This window comes from Lithobates pipiens, unplaced genomic scaffold (genome assembly GCF_037356315.1).
Source record: "Lithobates pipiens isolate NorthernLeopardFrog02 unplaced genomic scaffold, aLitPip1_a1.2 Scaffold_18, whole genome shotgun sequence".
Lineage (NCBI taxonomy): Eukaryota > Metazoa > Chordata > Amphibia > Anura > Ranidae > Lithobates > Lithobates pipiens.
In genome coordinates, this window is record NW_027507758.1 from 39,747,517 (window position 1) to 39,767,239 (window position 19,723).

Genomic DNA, 19,723 nt, shown 5'->3' on the forward strand with positions numbered 1-19,723 from the left:
CCAAGACCCTTACTTTTTCCCCGGGGGATAGGGTCTTGGTGCTAGTCCCTACAGTTGAAAGCAAATTTCTGGCCAAATGGCAAGGTCCATATGAAGTAATTGAAAAAATTAGTGAGGTGAACTACAGGGTTAGACAGCCAGGAAGGCGAAAGCCGGAGCAGATCTATCACGTCAATCTGCTGAAAGCCTGGAGGGATAGGGAATCCCTAGTCGCAGAGACTTTGTCACAAGTACAGCCTGATTGCTTAGTTCCTGAGGTTGGAAGAGCAGACACCTTATCGAAACCCCAACAACAGGAGGTTAAAGAGTTTGTACTTCGTAACAAAGAGATTTTCTCTGAGCTGCCGGGACAAACATCTGGCGTAGAGCATGACATTATCACCCCGCCAGGAGAAAGGGTAAAACTAAAACCTTATAGAATACCAGAGGCCCGACGGGAGGCAATACGTGGGGAGGTTCAAAGGATGCTGGAATTGGGTGTGATAGAGTAGTCCCAGAGTGACTGGTCCAGTCCCATCGTACTAGTGCCCAAACCTGATGGGAGCTGGCGGTTTTGTAACGATTTTCGACAATTGAATAAAGTTACAAAATTTGACACCTACCCCATGCCCCATATAGATGAGTTGATTGACCGGCTGGGAACAGCCCGATATATGACAACTCTTGATCTCACCAAAGGGTATTGGCAAATTCCCCTGGCCGAGTCGGCCAAGGAGAAAACTGCGTTTGTAACCCCAGATGGGGCATTCCAATATAAGAGAATGCCGTTTGGGTTACAGAATGCACCGGCAACATTCCAGCGGAAAATGGACAAGATTTTGAGGCCCCATCAGAAATATGCTGCAGCTTACTTGGATGATGTGATTATCCATAGCACAGACTGGGTCTCACATTTGCCAAAAGTACAAGCAGTCCTAGACTCTATCCGGGAAGCTGGGTTTACGGCCAATCCAAAGAAGTGTACCATTGGACAGGAGGAGGCCAAATATCTTGGGTACAATATTGGGAGGGGGGTGATAAAACCCCAAGTCAATAAAGTCGAGGCCATACAGAGTTGGCCACGTCCCAACAGCAAGAAACAGGTACGAGCCTTTCTGGGAATCGCTGGCTATTATCGACGATTCATTCCCCATTTTGCTTCTCAGGCGGTGCCCCTCACCAACCTGACAAAAGGGAAAGAGTCTGTCATGGTTAAATGGTCCCCAGAGGCTGAAGAAGCATTTCAGTCCTTAAAAACAGCCTTATGTAGCCAGCCAGTGTTGTACTCACCAGACTTCTCTAAGGACTTCGTGGTACAAACTGATGCATCAGACGTTGGGTTAGGAGCAGTGTTATCCCAGGTCTGGAACGGGGAAGAGCACCCAGTCATTTACCTCAGCAGGAAGTTGAAGTCCCATGAGGTAAATTACGCCACGATTGAGAAGGAATGTTTAGCAGTGAAGTGGGTTCTAGATTCCCTTCGGTACTATCTGCTAGGTAGGCACTTTGACCTGGTGACTGATCACGCTCCTTTAAAGTGGATGGCTCAGAACAAGGAGACCAATAGAAGGGTAAATAGGTGGTTCCTGGCCCTACAAGAATTTAACTTTACAGTTAAGCATCGCCCTGGTGTTAAAATGGGGAATGTGGATGCTTTGTCTTGGATACATGCGTGTCTGACTGCTTGTGTTACAACCCCAAGGTTGAAACAAGAGGGGGGGGTATGTGGCAGCACGCAGGTAAAGTCACCTGGTTGTATCCAGGATGGGAAATATGTGTGCCCTAGATTCAGGCTTTATGCAGACTTGTTTAATTAGAGGGGAAGAGTTAATGAGCCCAGCTGAAGTAAGTGGGCTCATTAAGACCTCTACAAAAAACCCCAGCATGCATAGGGAGATGCTCCATCCTGGAACCAGTTTTGTGTTTGTATAGACTGGGGAGTGTGACACCTGTTCTGTGCGGTGAGTTAACGCCTGTGTGGCAAACCTCTACAACAGAGACAGGGACTGGTGCAGCACAAGGCTGCACTCAGTTGGTAGACAGGGAATCTAAGTGTGTAATTAGAGGTCAAGCTGACCAGGATTTATTTTCATGTTTTATTTTTGTTTGGCTGTTATATGTTTCACTGCATGTAGCCTAAATAAACTGCATCTTTTGTTTTTTTGCACCTACAACGCTGTCTGCTGTGCCTAATTTTGTGTTGTGAACCCATCCAGGGGGTCACACACACCCGCTGCCGAGCTAACCCCCTCACAATATATATACACTATTCTATAATATACCATATTCAATAATAGGGTTTGTGCAGGGGTTTATTATTGTTTTTAGGACATCACCTGAGGCAAGTCATTTCTTTGGGTATATGTAAGGGTTTACAACCACTTTCAGTACCCAGGCTGAGAGCGGGCACCCGTTCTCCTTTCCCTCATTTGTCAGGGCAGACTTTGTGGGAAATGTAGACCTTCTCATACGCTGAATATGTCAGATTTGTTCTCGGAGGTTTAAAGCACCTGCAGCTCTGGAAGTTCATTGTTCTATGTGACAGTTTTGTAGACCTGTCACAATACAACTTTGGCGTCACTAATGAATCACACCTGTGGTTACTAATTGCTACAAGAATAGAAGGGAACATTTTTAGCTTATCTAGAAAACTGACAGTAATGACTCTGCCTGGATATACACAATCAGAGGACTGGTACAAACCTCCAGGAACAAAAGCGGACCTGTCCTGGAAGAAATTTGGCTGTTGCCATTGCAAGCTTAGACAATGTTTTCTGGCTGTCGTGTCTATGATCTGATTTTATTAGTTAATCACTTGACCTTCGGAAGATTTACCCCCTTTCATGACCAGGCCATTTTGCAATACGACACTGTATTATTTTAACTACCAATTGCACGGGCGTGTAATGGCTGTACCCAAATAAAATGTATTTTTTTCCCCACAAATAGAGATTTCTTTTGGTGGTATTTGATCACCTCCTGCAGTTTTTAATTCTTGCGCTATAAACAAAAAAAGGCCAACAATTTAAAAAATATATATATATGTTTTACTTTCTGCTATAAAACATATCCAATAAAAAAAAATCGAATTTCTTCATCAATTTAGACCAATATGTATTTTGCTACATATTTTTGGTAAAGAAAATCACAATAAGTGTATATTGATTGTTTTAGAGGCTACAAACTATGACATATTTTTTTATTTTTTTTTACTAGTAATAAGTGGCAAGCGACTTATAGCAGGACTGCGATATTGCCACGGACAAATCAGACACTAACCGACACTTTTGACACTTTTTGGGGACCACTAATCACTAATAGAGTGATTAGTGCTAAAAAATATGCACTGTCACTGTACTAATGACACTGACAGAAAAAAGGGTTAACATTAGGGGCGATCAAAGGGTTAACTGTGTTCCCTGGGTGTGCTTGCCAACTGTGGGGGATGTACTTTGACAGGGGGAATGTAAAGATCCGTGTCCCTGCTTAGCGGGAACACAGGGCTAGCACATTCCCCTCTTACAGAACGGTGGTCTGCCTTGTTTACATAGGCAGAATGCCGTTCTGCCTTTCTCCAGAACGATTGGAGGGTCCTGGCGGACATTGCGTCCCCCGGCAGACATTGCGTTCCCCAGACCTGCTGATTGGCTTCCGCTGTGTCCAATCACAGCTGGAGTGGGTCACTGGAGGCATGCACACCAGACCTGGATCACGTACTAGGTATATAACCTGGCACAGAGCGGTCGCCCTGCCGTAGTAAATGTACATGGGGCGGCCGCTAAGTGGTTAAAGCTAAACCCTAGGATAAGCAAATATTGTCTTCATATAAGAGGCAAAGGCATTCCTAATTTAATCTTGGCATGCTTTGTATTTATTGCAGATCTGGGCCAGAAGTTTCCTGTAATAAAGACCGGTCACTGCTGCGCTCTCTCCTTGTACAGGGTGACTGGTCTTGTCTCCACCCCCTCCTGTAATGTTCTGCAGACAGCCTGTAGTGGGTGGAGTCTCCTGGGTCCCTCCCACAGCTCTGCTCTCTGCCCAGGCTATATACAGCACAGTGATGATATCACTGCTACTTTTACAAGGTAATAACTGGGCTTGCAAGTGCATTTGGTGCTCACAAAAACCATTTATATCCTTGGCTGAGAAATATATGAGAATAAAAGTTTTTGTCACCGAAGCTCAACCTTAAAGTGTTACTAAACCCACAAGAGTAAAATCAGTCTGTATATGCAGTAAAGCATGCTTATTATACTTACTGTGGAACCTAAGGGGTTAATCTTCTGCATTGTGTAAAAGGGTTGCTTGATCCTGTCTTCACTGATCCTCCCCTTCCTAAACTGTCCCCAATCCATCTTCTGATAAAACAGAGCCTTGGGGGCACTCTGCACATGCTCGGTTTGGTGTGTATTGCTAGAATGTTTTTTTTTTCTGGGGGGTGATCAGCACAGGGCCAATCAGCACTGTTTGGAGAGAGGGTCAGGGGTCATGCAGTCTCATAGGACAATTGTGGGAGAATGAAAACTACTCCTACAAGCTTAAGGCCCCTTTCACACATGCGGATGATATGTCCGTATTTCATCCATCCGTTTGCGGATGAAATACGGACATCCATTCATCCCTATGGGATAGCGGGTGTCTGCGGATGAGCATCCGCAGACACCCGCTATTGTCCGCCTCCGCAAATGTCCGATTCTGCAGACGGAGGAAAATCCTATTTTTCTGTCCGTCTGCAGAGCGGATCGGATGAACACGGACACACGGTCCGTGCTCGTCCGATCCCCATAGAGGAGAGCGGAGAGCTGACAGGGCGGTCCCCGCACAGTGTGCGGAGACCACCCTGTCCGCAGCCGGCTCAGCGGGGACAACGGAGCGATCCCCGCTGAGCGAGCGGATCATCACGGGGTGGATCTTTACTGATCCGCCCCGTGTGAAAGGGGCCTAAAGCGGAGGTCCACCCTAAAGTGGACCTTCCGCTCATTGGAATCCTCCCCCCCCCCTCCGGCGCCACAATTGGCACCTTTCAGGGGGGAGGGGGTGCAGGTACCTGTACAGTACAGGTATCTGCACCCACTTCCGACATAGCTATCTGCAGAAAGGGGCGTAGATTCTGCAGAATCTACGCCCCTTTCCGAAAGTCCCCCGCTGCCTGCTGGGAAACACACAGATCCCAGAGGCAGCGGGACCATCCTTATTGCGCAGCGCGACTCGCGCATGCGCAGTAGGGAATCGGGAAATGAAGCCGAAAGGCTCCACTTCCTGATTCCCATACCCAAGATGGCGGCGGCAGCACCCGAGAGACGATCGGGTGCCAACATCGCGGGCGTGCTGGGCGGGTAAGTGTCCTTATTTTAAAAGTCAGCAGCTGCAGTATTTGTAGCTGCTGGCTTTAAAAAAAAAAAAAAACGGTGGAACTCCCGGCGGACTCCCGCTTTAACTTAACATTGATAGAAGGCACAAGACTGCTCTAACTGCTGATGAGAAAAGGTATTTAGCAGTTTATATTTACTAAATAATTATTGCATTTCCATGTTCTGTGTACTGTGGGAGACCAGATATAGTGAATGTCGGGTCCTGGGTTTAGTAACACTTTACCAGACCTGATTTATTAAAGCCTAATTTTGTTACAAAATTGTGCTGACGGTTGCTGTCCTAATGAAAACTTTCCATTCTCTGCCACCAAATTCATACCACTGCATCAGCAATCTATCAGCGCTGCAGAGGTTAATACAGTTCTTAAACTTGCCATAGGCACTTGTCAAGAGTACTAACTGTGCCCACCTTTTTTCACCCCCTCCTCCATTCACAGAAGCTGTAGTATAGCTTCTTGCAATGAAAAGCACTCGATCAATGGAAGAGGTGGACCTTTTAGACACTAGACAGCACTCTTGATGAGTCCTTATGACTGGCCCACAGGCTTAAGGAAAGAAAATCATTAGATTTTCATAGAGTCCCCCATTTACGCAAACAGCGTGGATGACGTAATCGCCACTGCCAGCTACTGTATTCAGGCAGTTACAGTTCCCTTGGTTGCAGCAGATCCCAACAAAGGCAAACACAACAGTTTTCAAATGATCTCCAACTGAGTTCCAAAGAAATGTTTCACAATTTATATCATAAGCAAAACACAAGAAATCTTTATGCATGATCAAATTAAACTGTCAGGAGGCCCATAAACTAAGAACAGCCCAGGATCTAAGATACAATAATCCAATTCTGGCTGGCCCCATATTATCCTTCCCGTGTCATAGTAGGCAGTATACAAGTGTAGCCGGCTGAAAAAGGAGTCAAATTTAGTGCTGCAGGGTGGTAGAAGACCTAGCTGATTTATAGTTTACTTGTTCATTTGGTTTTTCCCCTAAATTCAGTGTAGCCGTGGTTTCTCCCTTTGGCCAGTAGGTGTCACTGGTACCTCTGGTATTAGTATGAGAAGCTAGAGTAAAAAAGGCTTATGAATATTCAACCAGTAGGTGCATGCTGGGGAAGGGTTTAAATATGTGGGGGAAGGTCAAGTGATCACTCTCTTCCACCCAGGCCCTGGCTTGGGATGGGTGTACTTGGAGTAGCTTTGTGATTAGCCCTGAAGCCTGAGGTCTATACATGTACTTGAGGCTTGGAGTGGGGGGCCTAGCCTGAGGAGCCATGGAGGACATCCAGATGTTATGAGTTGCTGGAAGAAGCTCAGGAATGGAGCTTGGACCTCACTGAAGTAGGTGCTGTTGGCTGATCTTTTAAGTGCTCTACAGTCAGGAGCTGCTATCACAGATTGTCAAGTTGGTTTAAAGCAGGGATCTGCAATTAGCGGACCTCCAGCTGTTGCAAAACTACAAGTCCCGTCATGCCTCTGCCTCTGGGTGTCATGCTTGTGGCTGTCAGTCTCGCTATGCCTCATGGGACTTGTAGTTCTGCAACAGCTAGAGGTCCGCTAACTGCATATCCCTGGTTTAAAGGCGCCTCATCTGTGAGCATTTTGTTCTACTTTTGTGGAGTCATGCACATCTGCTTGTTTTGGGATGTCCTATACCTTATCTCTCTCTCCCTGAGCAATAAACCTCCTTCTGTTTTCATCTAACCCCATCCCATCTGTTCACATGGTCTAAGATACCTACACCCTGAGATGAAATGTCAGCCCACCCTGTCTTTGGGGGTTACCACCATGCTTCCATGGGTCAGGTTGGTGCTACACAAAGCAAACAAGAATTAGGACTTGGAAATCCCACTGGTTCGGTACACGGCGGTGCTACCCCCAAATTAAATGGGTGGGTGTCGCCAAAAAAAACACTGTACCAAAAAAGAAAACAGCAAGGCATATACACCATAGCAGCTACTGCCCAAAAATAGTTTATAAAGATAAAAAATCTCAATACAAACAATCTAAATAGCAAAAAGGCTGTAAACCGGTGCTCACAAACCTACTCCAATCCCCCCCAAGAACCCTTTCCAACCATCCAACCACTAGTAAACAACCTGAGATCCCAGGGAAGAGCTACACAAACCATAAAGGTAAACGAGTTTCCTGTGTTCCTCTTCTTACATCTCCTGCACACCAGATCCGTCTTATGTCAAGCCTTCCAAGGTTCTGCGTTGGTATTAAGTTTGTAAGTGATTATAAACACTACACCCAGATAGCCGTGAACGTCTCATTTATCTTTTACCTCTGAAGTTTCCAATCTGCTTTCAAATCATGTCTTCTAGCAGAGACTAGAATCCATCCACTCAGCCAGACAATTCATGCATCAAGAGGAGAAATAAAGATTATTTCTTCAAGATATTTAAGAGCTCTGGTACCAAGGAGCTCATGGTGTGCCTAAGTACTGCCGGCTCCGGCTTCTGTTTGAAGTAAGAGCAATTGTCTAAGGTTCCTTCTGAGGGGCACTCTACCCACTGAGTACATGGGCACCATGAAATACGGAGGTTGCAAGAGAATAGGGTTGGGGAGGGGAAGGTTCACGATACACAGCCTTTAAAGGGAATGTTCTGTGGTAATGTACTGTATATATTTAGTCAGGACGTGAAAAAAAAAAAGTAGAATTTATTATCTGTATTTAACTAAAGTGGCCTTTCCCAACTTCTTCAACACAGAAGAAATAACTTGAAATAACTTTCCAGTCTCAGGGAACCCCTGCTAATATTACTATATCTACAACTCATTAGTGTGATGGTCAGTGGGAAAAATTCTCCTTACACTTGTGTACATTGGGAAGAATTACCCCCTTACAGATAGCTAAAAGATGGCATTACTAGGAACTTATCTAAGAGGCAGAAATTATTATTTGCTCAAGGAACACCTAGAAACCTCTGGAGGAACCCAAGGGTTCCATGGAATCCTGAATGAGAAACCCTGATCTAAAATATATCTCTGGGCTGTTTTTTTAGTTTTAGATAGAATGGGGAAGGGTTATTATGCCGCGTACACACGATCAGACTATCCGGTGGACCTAGTCTGACGGACAAACCGCTGGAAAGTCCGCCAGACTTTCCGAACGAGCGGACCTGCCCACACACAACCGGACTTTCCGCCGGACTATGGTGGGAGTCCGTCGTACTTTTGAAAGGAACGTTCTTGCCCACACATGGAGGAAAGCCCGTTCATTTTGAATGAGGCACCAGGTAGATGGGACTATCGCAGGAGGTCAATGTCGCCGCCTCCATGGGCGAGATTGACACCTCGCTAGCCCCGTCACCTGGTATGGACTTAAAGGGGAAGCCCTACACCAAAAAAAAAACGGCGTGGGGGTCTCCCCCAAAGTCCATATCAGACCCTTATCTGAGTACGCAGCTCGGCCAGTCAGGAAAGGGGGTGGGGATGAGCGAGCACCCCCCTCCTGAGCCGTACCAGGCCGCGTGCCCTCAATATGGGGGGGTGCTTTGCGGAAGGGGGGACCGTGTGCGCCCCCCCCACCTCAAAGCACCTTGTCCCCATGTTGATGAGGATAAGGGCCTCTTCCTGACAGCCCTGGCCGTTGGTTGATGGGGTCTGTGGGCAGGGGGCGCATCGGAATTAATGGGGGGCCCCCAGATACCGGCCCCCCACCCTATGTGAATGAGTATTGGGGTACAATGTACCCCTACCCATTCACCTGGTGAAAAAAATGTAAATAAAACACAACACAAGGTTTCAAAATAATTTATTGCACAGCTCCGGGGGTCTTCCCGCCGGACTCCTCCGCTATCTTTCGCTAGCTATTTTACTAGCGGAGGAGCCCGGCTTTCTTTTTCGTCGCCGCCCAGGGGTCTTCTTCTGACTTTGGGGGTCTTGTCCCCCTCTTCATTTCTTCTTGCCAGGCCTCAGCTTTCTTCCTTTAGCTCTTTTACTAGCGGTGGCCCAGTCTTCTGTTGCCGCCGCCTCTTCTTCTTCCTTGAGATGTTGACTCAACGCTCTCTCTGGCCACAATGGCAGGCGTGCTCCAGAGTCCAGCATTTGCGTCCACAGACACGAATGCCGCACTCGGCCCCGCCCCCTCGGTGCCCACATCATTGGATTTGATTGACAGGGAGCCAATGGCTGCGCTGCTATCAATCTATCCAATCAAGAGCCGGGACCCTGTGGAGAAAAAGACAGCGCATCCATGCTGAAGAGATGAAGGGGCTCAGGTAAATAAATGGGGGGGGGGTGGGCTGATGACTGCCAGGTGTTTTTTCACCTTAATGCTAATGTTGATTAATGCTGATGTATATGTATTAAGGTGAAAAAACACAAGGGTTTACAACCCCTTTAAGGGCCTCATGGAACTGCTTGATTTTGTGATATCATTATTTGGCATGAACAGTTTTCCTATACCAATTGTGAAGCCTTAGGCCGCGTACACACGCGCGGACTGTTTGCCCAACCTTGTTCGTCAAACAGTTTCGTCAAACAGTCCGCTCAAAATTTGCATGAGCGGACTTGCCCACACACGAGCGGACTGTTTCAACGAACTGTTTGCCAAACAGTCCGCTCAACTTTTGAAATGAACGGACTCGCCCACGTAAGGAGGAGGCAAATCCGCCCATTTCGAGCGCGTGTACAGGTAGGCGGGGCCCGCGAAGGAGACATCGCGGGCTCCGCCGCCTGGAATGGGCTTAAAGGGGAACCCCAACGCCGAAAAAAATCGGCGTGGGGGTTCCCCCAAAGTCCACACCAGACCCTTGTCCGAGCACGCTACCCGGCCGGCCAGGAAAGGGGGGCGAGCGAGCGCGCCCCCCCCTCCTGAGCCGTACCAGGCCGCGTGCCCTCAACATGGGGGGGTGCCTTGGGGAAGGGGGGGCGGCGCGGCCCCCCCACCCCAAAGCACCTTGTCCCCATGTTGATGAGGACAAGGGCCTCTTCCCGACAACCCTGGCCGTTGGTTGTCGGGGTCTGCGGGCGGGGGGCTTATCGGAATCCGGGAGCCCCCTTTAAGAAGGGGGCCCCCGGATACCGGCCCCCCACCCTATGTGAATGAGTATGGGGTACAATGTACCCCTACCCATTCACCTGTGAAATAAAGTACAAAAAAAAACACAACACAGGGAAAAAATATTTTATTGCACAGCTCCGGGGGTCTTCCGTCTTCGGGGGTCTTCTCGCCGGACTCCTCCGCTATCTGTGTGTAGCTCTTTTACTAGCGGAGGAGTCCGGCTTTCTTCCTCCCCGCCGCCGGCCTCTTCTCCCGACTTCGGGGGTCTTGTCCCCCTCTTCGGTTCTTCTGCCGGGCCACCGCGCCTTCTTGTAGCTCTTTTGCAGGCGGTGGCCCGGTCTTCTGTCGCCGCTGCCTTCCGTTCTTCTGTCGCCGCCTTCGGTTCTTCTGCCGGGCCACCGCGCCTTCTTGTAGCTCTTTTACAGGCGGTGGCCCGGTCTTCTGTCGCCGCTGTCGTCGCCGCCGCCGCCGCCTTCCGTTCTTGTTCTTCTTCTTGTTCTTCTTCTTCTTCTCCTGGAGATGTTGACTCGACGAGCTCTCCGGCCAGAATGCCAGAGCCGCGCTGTGCGGTCACTTATATAGTGACAATGGGGCGGTGTCACATGGTATATGTCACATGTCACGCCGCCCCCCCTTCCCCAAGGCACCCCCCCATGTTGAGGGCACGCGGCCTGGTACGGCTCAGGAGGGGGGGCGCGCTCGCTCGCCCCCCTTTCCTGGCCGGCCGGGTAGCGTGCTCGGACAAGGGTCTGGTGTGGACTTTGGGGGAACCCCCACGCCGATTTTTTTCGGCGTTGGGGTTCCCCTTTAAGCCCATTCCAGGCGGCGGAGCCCGCGACGTCTCCTTCGCGGGCCCCGCCTACCTGTACACGCGCTCGAAATGGGCGGACTTTCCGAGCGGGAACAGTCCGCTCATTTCGAAAGTACAGCGGACAGGCCCACACACGGGCGGACTGTTCGCTCAAACACAGTTTCAGCGGACAGTTTTTCGGAATTTCCGAAAGACTTTGTCCGTCCAACTGTCCGCTGAAACTGTCCGCTGAAAGCCCACACACGAGCGGACTGTCCGCCCAAACACTGTTCAGCGGACAAGGTTGGGCGAACAGTCCGCCCGTGTGTACGCGGCCTTAGGCAAAACTTAAACATGAGGCCCCACTCACACCACAAAATAATTCAAGCGCTAAAAATTAACTGTATAAATTGCATATATTAAGAGCATTAAAGTGCTGGTGTCAGTGTCCTCTATCTCAATGCTGGTGTCAGTGCTGGTGTCGGAGCACTCTCGGTTCACTCTATCTTGGTGCTGGTGTCAGTGTACTCTGTCTTGGTGCTGGTGTCAGTGCTCTCTATCTCATTGTTGCTCTCAGTGACCTCCTTCTCTCTCCATGATGGTGTCAGTGCACACTCTATTAATGCTGGAGTCAGTGGTCTCTAGGAATGAGCCATGAACATCGGGTGTTCACCGAATAGCCAACAATTTGGTGTGCGCAGCAAATTCCAAAAACCGTGGAACACCCTTTAAAAGTCAAGAGAAATCAAAAGTGCTAATTTTAAAGGCTTATATGCATGGTATTGTCAAAAAAAGTGTTTGGGGACCTGGGTCCTGCCCCAAGGGACATGTATCAATGCAAATTTTTTTTTTAAACGCCCGTTTTTTCGGGCTCAGTGATTTTAATAATGCTTAAAGTGAAACAATAAAAGTGAAATATTCCTTTAAATTTCGTACCTGGGGGGTATCTATAGTATGCCTGTAAAGAGGCGCATTTTTCCTGTGTTTAGAACAATACCACAGCAAAATGTCAACATTTTTTAAAGAAAAGTCATTTAAAACTACTCACGGCTATAATGAATTGTCGGGTCTTGGCAATACAGATAAAAGTCATTGAAAAAAACGGCATGGGGTCCCCCCAAAAAACCCATACCAGGCCCTTTGGGTCTGGTATGAATATTAAGGAGAACCTCGAACCAAAATGAAAAAAATAAATAAGTGGGGGTCCCCCCAAATTCAATACCAGGCCCTCGTGCTGAAGCATCGTGCTGAAGCATCATAAGGCGGGTGCCTCCCAGATCTTTTTTTTTTTTTTTTACGTTACGATGGTGGAGCAATTGAAGAAGATGAATGGCTCTCGTGGGACATTTTTATTTTTTATTTTTTAATAAAGGACTTGTCCCAAGCTGTGTCTTGTGGTTTTTTAACTTTTTGACACTTTTTTTGTGAAATGGTAGGGGTACAATGTACCCGTTACCATTTCAAACAGGGGGACCGGGATCTGGGGGTGCCCTTGTTAAAGGGGGCTTCCAGATCCAATAAGCCCCCCACAACCACCGGGCATGGGGGCAAGGTGCTTTGGGGAGCCTGATGGCATGTGGCCTGGTACGGTTCAGGAGAGGGGGGCGCTCTCTCGTCCCCCCTCTTTTCCTGCAGGCTGCCAGGTTGTGTGCTCAGATAAGGGTCTGGTATGGATTTTTGGGGGGGGGCCCACACCATTTTTTTTATTTTGACGGGGTTCCCCTTAAAATTGGTCTGGTATGGATTTTGAGGAGGACCTTTACGCCATTTTTTATAACAAATTTGGTACAGCGTTCCCCTTAATATCCATACTAGACCTGGAGGGCCTAGTATGGATTTTTGGGGGGCCCCATGTCGTTTTTTTTCAATTACTTTTATCTGTATTGCCGAGACCCTACAAATCATTATAGCCGTGAGTAGTTTTAAATTACTTTTTTCCTTTAGAAATGTCATTTTTTGCAGGCACTGTTCGAAACATGGGGAAAATGTGCCACTTTACAAGCATACTATAGACACCCCCCAGGTACAAAATTTAAAGGAATATTTCACTTTTATTGTTTCACTTTAAGCATTATTAAAATCACTGCTCCCGGAAAAAACAGACGTTTTAAAAACGTTTTTTTGCATTAATACATGTCTCATGGGGCAGGACCCAGATCCCCAAACACTTTTTATGACAATACCATGCATATAAGCCTTTATAATTAGCACTTTTGATTTCTCCCATAGACAATTCATTATAGCCGTGAGTAGTTTTAAATTACTTTTTTGCATTGATACATGTCCCCTGGGGCATGATCCAGGTCCCCAAACACTTTTTATGAAAATAACTTGCATATTAACCCTGAAAATTAGCACTTTTGATTTTTCACATTCGTGTCCCATAGACTTTAACAGTGTTTGCGTGTTTAAACGAATTGTTTGCCTGTACGCTGCTGCGAACCGAACTGGGGAGTGTTCGACTTATCCCTAGTTGCCTCTCTCTTATTGCTGGTGTCAGTGCTCTAAATCTCGGTGCTGGTGTCAGTGCGCTCCATCTCGAGGCTGGTGTCAGTGCGCTCCATTTCGAGGCTGGTGTCAGTGCTCTCCATCTCGGTGCTGGAGTCAGTGCTCTCTATCTCAGTCCTGGTGTCAGTGTTCTTTATCTCACTGTTGCTCTCAGTGACCTCTCTCTCTCAGTGCTGGTGTCAGTGTACAAAATGCTGGAGTCAGTGCTCTTTATCTCATTGTTGCTCTCAGTGACCTATCTCTCTCTCTGTCAGTGATGGTGTCATTGCACACTCTGTTAATGCTGGAGTCAGTGCTCTCCATCTTGGTGCTGGTGTCAGTGCTCTTTATCTCATTGTTGCTCTCAGTGACCTCTTTCTCTCTCAGTGCTGGTGTCAGTGCACACTCTGTTAATGCTGGAGTGCTCTCCATCTCAGTGCTGGTGTCATTTCTCTCTATCTCAGTGCTTGTGGCAGTGCTCTCTATCTCGGTGCTGGTGTCAATGCTCTTTATCTCATTGTTTCTCTCAGTGGTCTCTCTTTCTCTCTCTCAGTGCTGGTGTAAGTGCACAATCTGATAATGCTGGAGTCAGTGCTCTCTATCTCAGTGCTGGTGTCAGTGTTCTCTATCTCAGTGCTGGTGTCAATGCTCTTTATCTCAGTGCTGGTGTCAGTGTTCTCTATCTCAGTGCTGGTGTCAGTGTTCTCCACTACTCTCCATACACGTCTACCACTCTGCATACCTTCACTACTCACTGTACACTTCCGCCACTCTGCATACCTCCACCACTTTCCGTACACCCCCTCCACTCTGAGTATACTTTCTCCACTCTGCGTACACTTCCTCCACTCTGTGTACACTTGCTCCACCACTCTGCGTACCTTCACTACTCTCTGTAAACTTCCTCCACTCTGCATACACTTCCTCCACTCTGCGTACCGCCACCACTCTCCATACACTTCCTCCACTTTGCATACCTCCTCCACTTTCACCACTCTGCGTAGCTTCATCACTCTCTGTACACTTCCTCCACTCTGCGTACCTCCACCACTTCCACCACTCTGTGTACCTTCACCACTCTCCATACACTTACTCCCCTCTGTGTACCCCCACCACTTTCCGTACACTTCCGCCACTCTCCCTGTGTATTTCTACCACTCTCCATATATTATATACCACTATACACAATTACTCTTTAAATGTCAGAACTAAATATCTCCTCCTATACCTGCCCATTATGAAAGCTAGCACTAAGCACCTTCCTATTATACACTTTGCTGTAATGATTTTCTCTTTTTATATAAGTAATGCTATTTTTATCCACTAGGAAAAAGGATGTTTTGCACCAAACTTGGCAATTTCTCCCATTGGTAAGCTGTGGGTGTGCACACCTTCTATGGGGCTCTTTTTGTTGTATATTTTATTTTCTGGAGAATATTAGAGGAAGAGTTGGGACATGTGAAGCTGGACAGGAGACAAGACATCTTCTGAAACATCCTTACCCTAAGCCAAGGTCTCACCTTTGCTCCTTCTGAAGCCCTCAATCCATTCCAACTTTTTGTTGAACTTAACAAATTCACGAGAAACTTGACAGTTCAACGATATTATACCATGAAAGCTAATAAACATGGGACTATTCCATCCACCCCAGCTTCCACCCCTATGGAGGTCACTCCAGTACCCGGTTCTTCCTCAGATAATTATGAATTTACTTCCTCTGAAATGACTGCCTTATCCTATCTGGAACAACTATATACGGAAGATGAAGACTAATGTTGATCTTTTAACCCAACATATGAGAGAAGAGAGGTAGAGCATCACCGCTCTGAGAGTAGTATGTCTATCAAAACATGCTTTATTTATAATTTAAAAGATGTGCACTCACATTTGAGTAGATAAAAACAGGCATAATAGATCTCCGCGGCCGTCCTCAGCTATCATCCGGTGTGTCTTGCTGGACTGTAGCAGGGGATCAGACCCCGGTCGCTTCCAGTGGCGTCCGCCGCTCCGGGGTGTTTGTGTCCTACAATGAACACGTCAGCAGGTGGAGAACGTCAGCAGGTGGAGAACGTCAGCCGCTTGAAATCGGGGGGCATAGCTACAGCGATCGTGTTCGGAGCATGCGTGCTCCTTCTTCTATGACTATGACTGTTCACTAGCAGCTCCCACCAGCGCTCCATCCTCCTCCTTTTAACCCAACATATTCCCACCTCTCTGTCTATCCAACATACCTAATTTCGTCCTTTGTCTATTTTTAATCCCACTTTTGCCAAAGGCCCTTTTATCCAAACCTTTTAACAGATAGTGCATAAAGATATTCTCAGATTATGCCAACAGACCCCCAGAGTTTCTTCCTCTTCTTACAATCTTACTTCATCTGAACACACTGCTCTCATGGGTCTTACTCAAAATCATGACCTTATCATTAGATATGCTGATAAGGGTGGTTGTATTGTAGTCCTAAACAGATCGGACTACATAAAAGAGTTTCTTTGCCTACTCTCAGATACAAACACCTATATCATTTTGCCTCAAGATCCACTCCCAAAATTAAATTTCTGAAGCACACAAAATTATCAACAGGGCCTCTTCCAAGGGTCTCCCCCAAAAAATATATAAAAAAACTAATTTTTTTTCCACAGTTTAGGCCGATATGTATTCTTCTACATATTTTTGGTAAAAAAAAATCGCAATAAGCGTACATTGATTGGTTTACGCAAAAGTTATAGCGTCTACAAAATAGGGGATAGATTTGTGGCATTTTTATTATAAAAATTTTTTTATTAGTAATGGCGGCGATTTGCGACATTATGGCGGACACATTGGACACTTTTGACACTATTTTGGGACCAAAATAGTGGTCCCAAAAAAACATTTAAACAGTGATCAGTGCTGATTACTGTGTAAATGACACTGACAGGGAAGGGGTTAAACACTAGGGGGCGATCAAGGGTTTAAGTGTGTTCTAGGGAGTGATTCTAACTGTGGAGGGGGTGGGCTTCAACTCACATGACAGCGATCACTGCTCCTAATCACAGGGAGTACTGATCTCTGTCATGTCACAAGGCAGAACGGGGAAATGCCTTGTTTACATAGCCACTTCCCCATTCTGTGGCTCTGTGATACGATCACCAGGAGACCGGCGGACATCAAGTCCACGGGTTCCGCAGGCACGGCCATGCTGTACTGATACGCCCATTTGCCCACCGCTGCTATAATGAACCTCTATTGCCCCAGTGATATCTGTTTGGATGAAATGCATAGGGTAGAGCTATCACACCCGCCAGGGTGCTCGATACTGTATACATGTTATGCCTTGTTACTTCTCTTACATGTGAGTAGCTCCTTTTTTTAACAAATTTGGTTTTACATTTTGTACAATGAGCAAACCCCTTTCCTTTTGGATGTGGTAACCTGGATTGATTTGTTTTGTGAGTATACTGTCCATTATCTGCTGTATGATTGGAGCTTGAGGAGTACATAGTGGTGATATGTGTGGCTACCTGGCGCTGACTGATTCCAAACTGGAGCAGAGCTGTGACCCATCCATCTATTCGAGGGTTCTCTCCCTTAAGCGCTGTCAGACCTTCTTTTTATAGCGGTCTTAAGAATCTGGTAAGAGGCTTTGCTATCCCTCTTGGTGGAGCACATTTTGGAGATCACTGGAAGCACAAGAATTTTTGGATTATCCTCTTATTTGTTTTTGTTTCATTCATTTTTTGGGTCATTTGTTATGAAATTTGAAAATCTAAAATTCAATAATTCTAAAACCCGAAGGAAACAAATATTCAAAAATTTGAAATAATAACTAATAACTATTAAATTATAGGTATTGAAATTTCCTTTCAAATTTGGCTGTTAGTAATGAATATGAATGTATCCGAAGTTCAAAATTATCCGAAATAACTAAACAAATGGAACGGAATGCATTAATAATAATAATAATAATAAAAAGGTTTATTATTTGTTAAGATCCATTCATTTAGATACGGCATTTGTTCTTTCGGATAATTCGTAACTTCGGATAAATTTGTATTTGTTACGTTCGTTTGAAAGGAAATTCTAATGCCTATAATTTAATAGTTAGTAATAGTTAAGTTATTAGTTCAGATTTTTGGGTTTTCAAAATTTTCGTTCTTATTTTTGGATTTTCGTTTTTTTTTTTTTTTTCATTCTTATTTTCGGATTTTAGAATTTTGAATTTCTGAAAATCCGATAAACGGGTTTTCGTTAATTTGGATATTAACAAATTTGTCGAAATTCGTTAATAAACTAATTTGGAACTAAACTAATTGCACATGTCTAATATACAAACGTATGTGTGTTTGTGCTCTGGGGTGCACACCCTAATGCAATAGGCTGCGCACCCCAATGATTATATTAAATAGTGCAACACATTTTGTGGGACTTCACTAGCGTGCGCATATGAAATCGGCGGTCAAACCACACGTGAGGTATCGCCGCGATCGGTAGAGCGAGAGCAATAATTCTAGCCCTAGACCTCCTTTGTAACGCAAAACATGCAACCAACCTGTAGAATTTTTTAAATGTCGATTATGGAGACTTTTTAGGGTAAAAGTTTGATGCCATTCCACGAGCGGGTGCAATTTTGAAGCATGACATGTTGGGTATCAATTTACTCGGCGTAACATTATCTTTCACGATATAAAAAAAAAAAATTGGGCTAATTTTACTGTTGTCTTATTATTTTATTCAAAAAAGTGAATTTTTTCCAAAAAAAGTGCGCTTGTAAGACCGCTGCGCAAATACGGTGTGAAAAAAAGTATTGCAATGACCGCCATTTTATTCTGTAGGGTGTTAGAAAAAAAAACAAATATAATGTTTGGGGGATATAAGTAATTTTCTAGCAAAAAAAAACTGTTTTAAACATGTAAACGCCAAAACTGAAAAAGAGGCCTGGTCCTTAAGTGGTTAATGTGTAGATACGATGAGTCTTTTGATTTTTTTTTCTTGATTTTTTTTTTCCACACAAAAAAACTTCCTTCATTGTCTGGAATTGTGCCAATATTAGCGGCGCAGGATATTTCTATTGTTAGAATTAAATACAGACAAATTTTAATTTTTTTATATACGGCTGTAGTTATTGCTATGAATTGTACATTTAATGTTGAAATGTATTAATGCGCACCATCAATCATCAAATCCTAATACAGCACATTTGGATAAATACATAAACAATGCAGTGCGTCGTATATAATAAAAATAGAAAGAATTACGTTTCAAACTGTCATATAGATGACAATGGCGCCATCGCTGTCATCTGTGTATTGGAGGGTAAGTCACATTTATAAGTCTCTACACCTGTACAGAGTACACAGCAATGGAAGTCCTGTGCATTGTACAGACCGCCATGACATGTGTATAGGGAATACAATGTATGAATCGATTTCTCTGGGATCACTGTGTTATACAATCGCCGGCTTTGTCCAGATCTTCTCCACTCACTGGAATAAGTTTCCTCTCAATCTCCACCTGCAATAAAAGAAAAACAGAAACGTTTATCCATGTAAATCACATTACAAAGAGGTTTGTACAGGGAGTAGAAAAATTGTATTTATCCAGTTCAGCTTAAAGTGGTTGTAAACTCTTACAACACACTTTGACCTACAGGTAAGCCTAGATTAAGGCTTACCTGTAGGTCCAAGAAACATCTCCTAAATCTACACGGTTAAGGAGATATTTGCCGAAAGACAGGCACCACTGTTTACAGCGCATGCACCGTAGACAGCGGCGCGCAGGCACACTGAGCATGCCGCGGTCAACAGGGATATGCCGCGAGTGGCGGCTCCCGTGCGCATGCGCGGGAGTGACGTCATCGCAGGTTCGCCGAATGACAGCGGCGGAGCAGCGAGACCCACCGAGAAGATGGAGGCTCCGGACTACAGGGGACAGCGGTGACTTCGCTGGCTCCTGTGTCAGGTAAGTGACACATAATGGGCTACTATGCGATGCTTAGTAGTCCATTATGCTTTACCTTTGCAGGGAATGAAAGAGGAAGTAAACTCATCAGGGTTTACTTCCTCTTTAAGAGCAATTTATTTTATTTATTTTTTCTTCGCATACATGT

The 19,723-nt window shown here is 45.7% G+C and overlaps 1 protein-coding gene across 2 annotated transcripts in view; it reads right to left on the reverse strand.

The window, feature by feature from the left end:
- Positions 1–18,397: 18,397 nt before the first annotated feature.
- STON1 (stonin 1) overlaps positions 18,398–19,723 on the reverse strand; it is a 164,236-nt gene continuing 162,910 nt past the window's right edge. The window contains exon 4 of one of the 2 annotated variants that reach the window (XM_077485601.1): positions 18,398–19,128. In XM_077485601.1, the coding sequence (XP_077341727.1) occupies positions 19,054–19,128 (75 nt within the window). In that variant the 3' untranslated portion in view covers positions 18,398–19,053. The remainder of the gene's footprint in view (positions 19,129–19,723) is intronic. The other variant, XM_077485602.1, reaches the window with a different exon arrangement.